Source organism: Ambystoma mexicanum, chromosome 1p, assembly GCF_040938575.1.
Source record: "Ambystoma mexicanum isolate Mex_15411 chromosome 1p, UKY_AmexF1_1, whole genome shotgun sequence".
Lineage (NCBI taxonomy): Eukaryota > Metazoa > Chordata > Amphibia > Caudata > Ambystomatidae > Ambystoma > Ambystoma mexicanum.
Window position 1 is genome coordinate 1,152,647,545 of NC_090921.1, and position 6,721 is coordinate 1,152,654,265.

Sequence of the window (6,721 nt, forward strand, 5' to 3'; positions counted from 1 at the left end):
ATGGGTTGCTTGGAGGTCTGTTAGCGTTGAGCGGCTTCCATAAGCCTACTGCCTCCAGAGAAATCCCAAGTAGCCCCCCTGCAATAGAATCACATGCCGGCAGAGATGCCCCTGTGTTTGCCAGGCGGAGCGGACGGGGTGGCGGGATCATGCATGTTGATCTGTGCCCCCGCTCCTCCTAACACATGCAAAATACACACCCAAAGTAGTAAAGGAGGCGTGTGCCCCGGTATACATCGTTTACACACGTCTGTTACACCCCCTTCATCAGCGCAGGTGGAAGCACATGAGGACATATGAGTTTACTCCAAAATTAACTGCAAGACGCGTGCACAGGGAGGACAGTTATTTGTTAGTTACAGAACAAGATCTCAAACATCACAAACAGTCGAAGATATAGCATGGTGGGCAGGGGCGTTGCTGGGGGGGGGCTAAGGGGGCTATAGCCCCTGATCTTTCGGCTGTAGCCCCGGATAGAATCTCAGGAGCTACAGCCACCAGGCTAGCTGGCCCCCAGTCCCAACAGTTCTGACATCAGCGTAGCCCCGGGTCTCTTCCAGACCTAGCGACTCCCCTGATGGTGGGGCAGGCATCATACAGCTTTGAAAACACTTTATGCAATTGCGAACATCGCATGACATCATACAGAACAGCATAGCATGCCATAGCCAGGCAAAACATTGCATGTAGGATGTTTGGGGGAGGTGCGGGGGGGGGCGGTCCATGTGCATATGTATCCTCTCTGTGTCAATGGACATATATGAATGGACTTTAGTGATGACGGTGCTACAGTAGCCCTGTTGAGGCTAAGAACAGAGTAAACATCTACGTTAACAGTCAGAGGTAACCTTTGACCTGTTGTACCTATATACTTGAAGTACAGTTGAAGGACCCAGGCTTGTCTTAAAGAATCTTTTTTTAAGTATCCAAAGCAGACGAAAACGTGTCTAGACATGTTCCAGATGAAGACGTACAAACCATCATTTGTCTGCATTGGAAATCAATGGGAAGTGGAATCCGTCCAACTACTTCAGTGGGTGAGTTTTTAAGAGGAGTCGGTGGTGTTAACTCACTCCTTCACGACACTTGTGAGCAGCCGCCATGCCATGCGTTTGAAATCCCACTTTAGACATTTATACGAGTCTTCATTGCTGTTATTTTATCCCAGATTGGCAGAGATACTACTTACTAGCTGTAGTATAGTTGTAGTAGGGCTGTCATACTGTTTTTAAAAAAACACTTTGACTGATTGGAAAAATCCATACATGACAAATTGACAGAATGATTGCTACTGCAGACAAGAAGGGAAGGGGTTTAACATTTTTCAAACGTAGGAAAGAGATGGAGATTTGGAATCATTTTGGGATAGAACAATGCAAAGGAAATGGACTAGAAGCACAACAGAACTCAATGTACGGCGAGATCCTGTCTGCCATATTAATAATAAGGAAATAAAACACAATTTTGTGAACAAAAATGTCATTACGTACATGTTTTGAACATTAGACAAAAATGCTAAGTTTTCCTAATATCATGCATACAACTGTAGAGAATATGTACGATGATCTAATACACCTGTGGGAGAAGCGCAGGTGAAATGCAGGCCCTATCCTGACTTATAATAGGACACTGCTATTCTGCGACAGACCAAGCCATGCCCCTTCCTTATAATTCCAATGCACAGACAGAGGTGGGGGCCTCCTGCCACCATCCATCAGATTGTGAGGGAAACAGCCCTCACAGGTTGCGGCTTGGAATTTGGCGGCTCGGCCTCAAAGATGGAGGAGAAATGGTGCTTTGTGGAGATGTACTTCCGCTGCAAGGACTTCCAGAAGTGGACAAGACCCTTGTCCACAGCCGAAGACAGGAAGTAAAAGATGAGTGGGTCCAGGAAGGCGTTGCACGCGCTGGGGAGGAGAGCCATCCTCCTCCACCAGATGGTGTTCCACTTGACAAACCCGACCACGTGGGAGACATTGTAGGGCGCAAAACACACAATAAAGACTGCCACAGTGGTGACCGCCACCCGCACAGCTTTCCGTTTCTGGCAAGAGTGCATGCGGGACTGCATCAGGATCAAGATGCAGCGAACATAGCAGAAGACGGTGATGAGCAGCGGCAAGAAGAAGAGGACGATGGACAGCTCCAGTCTGACTGGTACGATGACAGTCAGCTGCTCCTGTGTGAAGTTCTCATAGCACTGGAGACCCTCGTCAGTCTGCTGGAGGAAGAAGGACGTGTTCATGCTGTTGTTGCTTTCCAAGACGAGTGCAAAGGAGCAATGGCCAAAAACAAAGAACCAAAGCCCGATGCAAATGTAGCAGGAGTACCGCGGCTTCTTGTAAATCTTGTAGGAAATGGGGAACGCTGTGCCCAGGTACCGGCCAATGCTGACAGTAGTGAGGAAGCAGACGCTGGCATAGATGGTGCTGAAGTGGAAAAAGTTGTATACCGGGCAGAGCACGGCGGGCATGGTCCACTCCTTCTTGACGGTGGCTATGATCTTGACAGGCAGAAATAAGATGAAGAGGAGATCGGAGAGGCAGAGGTTGATCATGTAGATCAAGTTGGGCGTCAACCTGCTTCGGGCTTTCTTGTAGAAGACGTAGAGCACGAACACATTGGCAGGCAGCCCTAACACCATGGTCATGATGTAGACCACCAGGGACAGCTTTTCCAGGGATTCGTACATCTTGGGACATTCTTTTAGCAATGGGCTGAATAAGATGGCAAGAGTATCATTTCTCTCTCACACAGTCCTGTGTGGATCCTCTCCAGTGACCTAAGGTGCTTTCACCCACCGTGCCTCGAGCTGCTCCTGCACCGCGACTGACACACCGAGCAAGTACACCACCAAAAGGAAGGTAAAAGCCCAAGGCGGTGAGCCAGCCACACTTGCGCATTGTTTTCCTTTTTTGCAATCTGAGGGTAAATGGGCCAGAAGGATTAGCGCCACGGGTAATGATTCTCCACTTAGAGAGGTTGATCCGCAGTATCTTTTGTCGCAAACCGCTCATAAGGCAATAAAGCCATGAGCAATTTCTTGCAAATGCTTTAAAAAATATCTTCTATTTCAGTGGGTGCATTAGTGCCACCCTGGCCGATGGGATTTCATGCATGGTGGCAAGGTGGCTGGGAGAGCCTGGCAGGGCAATCAGCCTCTGGCACCAGTTCAGACTTTCCATTATGATGCAGGAAAAGAAGGCTGAGCTAGTTGCCCCTGGTGTTTCGAGAAGCAGCTGCTCCACGTGACATGCTGGGTCTGCCCAGGTTCACTGAGCGTGCATGCTTTCAGGCAGCCTTTCTGATTGGGCAATGAGAACCTGCAAGGTCATGCGTCTTGAAGAATTACATAAGAGAACAATTACACCATGCTTTCCTATCATTTTGAATGCAAACTGAAAAGGAAAAAAAAAAACAGAACCCTATCTTTAGCGCAGTTTTTCAGCTTAAATGATTTACAAAGACTGTGGTAACCGAGTGCAGTAGCCTGCTTGCCTGAGCTATGCTTGTGAATTGTGCACTGGAACTTACAACACAGGGGTTCCTACATTCTAGGAGAGACGGTTGGAAGGGACTTCAGGATGGGAGCGTATACCTGGTTGATGCATACCCCCTGCTCTCCTGCTTAGCCCCTCTACCTGGTACCCGTAACTCATGACGCACTTTCCTTTTACACATCCCTGGGTCCTGCGTTGTTCTGCGTCGTTCCTGCTTCCTGCCCGCCTTAACTGTGACCCAGTACACTACGATTTACTCTTGACTGACCACTGTAGAGAGACATTTCAATTCACAAAGAACAATGACTTATTTCACACCACAGCATCACTATGGTAGTGCCCCTACATGGGCACTGTTTCTGGGTATACACTGAACGGTGCCAGAAGGGTTATGGTAACCCTCCTATGATGAATAACACCAACCATCCCAATGCAACGGACACTTTTTGGTCTTCCCCATCCAACGCATTAGGGGAAGTACCACATATGTTACAGTTTAAGACAGAGTCCACATGCCAGCCCAACCTAAGTTTAAACATGTATTCTTGTAACGAGTACTGTCATTGCCGTTACAGTCCCAGTCTCTCTCGTGAGCACTTGGGGGGTGTGAGGGCACCCCTGGAGTCTAACTGTAGAAGAAATGCAGCTAATAGGCAGCTAATGATCTGCAACCACCTCCTGAGAACACACTGCCATAGAAACGCACCCCCTAACAATGCATCTTCATCGCTCTGCTGCAATACTGTACAAATTAAATGAAGTGGTCCCTCTCATAGTCCTCTCACCCCAGTCCGCCTTCCCTCTCTGGCTGCATTACTACATCGTCTGTCTGCTGAGGTGACACCTGCACCCCTTTAACTTGATCATCACTCCGATCCTTAGTTCTGAAGCATCTCTTTCTCCTGGCACCGCCAGGAGCAGCAATACTTCTCTGAGTGGGGGTAAATCAGCAGCTCTTACAGCAGGAATCCAGCAGCCCCACAGTGACCCTCTGCTTTCCTGGGTGGGGAACAGCAGACTTCTAGCTCATACTCCGTGGCAGCCATGCCCCATCGGTTAGGGGGCTTGTCTTCTGCTGATCCCTGCCCTTGCTGGATTTGGCTCAGACACAGATACCCAGCATAGCCTGGAAATTGGGGCCCCTTGAAAAGAGCCTGCAAGGATTCTTGGGCCGGGGGTGCATCTTTTCTTACTAGTGTCAGTGCTCCTTCTTCATGATGGCTCTGCCAACATACCCCACTCATAATTGCTGGGACTCATTTCTTCCCAGGAACACCATATACCTGGGCATGGCATCATAATGGCGGGTGCCCCACAAAAGGCTATTCATCTGGGCACCTTACTTTGAGAAATTGCCATCGGGCAAGGGTGCAAAGCGCCAGATTTTTTATTTATGTTAGTATATAAAATGATGCTGGTGATTCCTTTTCCAAAGGGGAGATCTGCTAACCAGATCCTGCTTTGTCTCCATGCTAAAAGCAGACTGCACTTGTGCCCTACTGCATCAGTAGCCTGATCCGCAGCACCTCTGCTTGTGGTGCAGAGCAGGTTCAAAGTTCACAAGATCCACACTTGACCACCACAGAGACAACATTTATGCTATGCTCCCTGTACCCAAACTATGATGATCATGAGTATACCATGTTGATGGCAGGGTAATCTCTAGGAATAAGCTATGCCTGACTTTGGGCATAGTGCATGGTGAAACCTATGATCAGGGCCACCACATCCCAATCCATATTGCAGATGTGTCAGGTCCTGTGAGTCAGCTCTGCTCTGGAAGGGGATGTGTATTATATGTGTAGAGACAGCCACACAGTAGGCAGTTGTCCTAGGTTTAGGTATCAAAGGATTACACCCTTTTGGGGGAGTGGCCTCACACCACAGTGCTGCATATCCAAAATCTTTGTTGTCAGTAAGAGGGAAGGGGCAGTGCTTGGGACACTGGAAGAAGAGTTCCACCCTCTTGTTTGTCACTGTCTCTCTTTCCCATTCCTGTCTTCTCCATTTCCACTGTAACAAAGCACTTTGGGTGCAAGTTCAAAATGGCAAAGTCCACTCCAGACAGGAGCAGGGATTGGTCCCCTAAAGCAGGTTAGCTTTAGACCAATTACCTAAGGATTTGTGCCTTTAAAAGAAAGTGTCTCACACCCTTTCAGGAGAATTCCCTCAGTTCCTCCTGGATCCTTTAAGGCCAAAGAGACGTTCTGAACATTCTCACCTGGGCATCCATTGGAAACGTTCCACTGTCCAAAGCCCTCTGCGGGAGGTGAAGAAGGAGCAGTCCAAAACAGAAGGAAGATCTTTCCTCTAACCACTTCCAGAGAACATTGAGAGTGGCCAGTGCTGTGAACCAAGACCAACCATTCTGCAGCAGATATTCTGTGCCAGAAGAACAGACCCCAGGTGTCTTGGGGAAGGGAAAGCAACTGCTCAACTATCCTGACATATCATTTCATGAACACCTTTCTTTTTCATACATTGTTGCTCTACACCATTTTATATTTAGAAGTAAGTATTGGCAATAGGTTTATTAGTATAGGCCCTTTTATTTTGACATAGATTCCACTAGGACTGTGTTATTATTATTTGACAGTCGTAGCTTGCTCCTATCCATAAATTGTGGTTTAGAGGCATTCAACCAACCCATTCATGTTCAATAAACACCCTTGGACTGTGATCACTTGTGTCTATCTTCACTGATCGATACCATGTCTTCCTCACAACCGTGCCACACAAAGCTCTGGTTGGATGTTCTATTGGCAGGCCAACATGGGATGATGAAAACAGCCGTTGGACCATTTCTACTGGCCCCAGATGAGTTAAAAGATAAAAGCACTTGTCTGTTTCTGCCACACTTGGAAGTCATCCGGCAAGGTGGGCAGAGCCACTAAGGCCCTCTTAATTCTACTACCCGAGGTTGAGCGACCTTTCGAGAGAATAGGTATGGGCATGGATTCTACTTTGGATCCACAGACCTCCTTCAGAAACCGGTGCATCTTGATTGTGGTCAATCATACCACCTGGTACCCTGAGGCTGTCCCCTTGAGGAGCATCAAGGTGCCTGTGGTCACAAAGGATCTTATTGGGATGTTCTCTCGTGTGGTATTCCCTAAAGAAGGCATGTCTGACAGTGGATTCCTCTTCATATCTGCATATATAAAGGCAATTTAGGATGAATGTGGAGTTACCTGTAAGGTCTCCACAGCTTTTCACCTACA

The 6,721-nt window shown here is 48.0% G+C and overlaps 1 protein-coding gene across 1 annotated transcript; it reads right to left on the reverse strand.

Moving 5' to 3' along the window:
• Positions 1–1,714: 1,714 nt before the first annotated feature.
• LOC138530688 (free fatty acid receptor 2-like) lies at positions 1,715–2,692 on the reverse strand. The gene has a single exon (XM_069640934.1). It carries the CDS (start codon positions 2,690–2,692, stop codon positions 1,715–1,717), a length of 978 nt encoding a protein of 325 aa, XP_069497035.1.
• Positions 2,693–6,721: the final 4,029 nt, after the last annotated feature.

Coding starts and splice junctions, on each gene's coding strand:
- LOC138530688 (XM_069640934.1), bottom strand. CDS start 2,692: ATGTACGAATCCCTGGAAAAGCTGTCCCTGGTGGTCTACATCATGACC.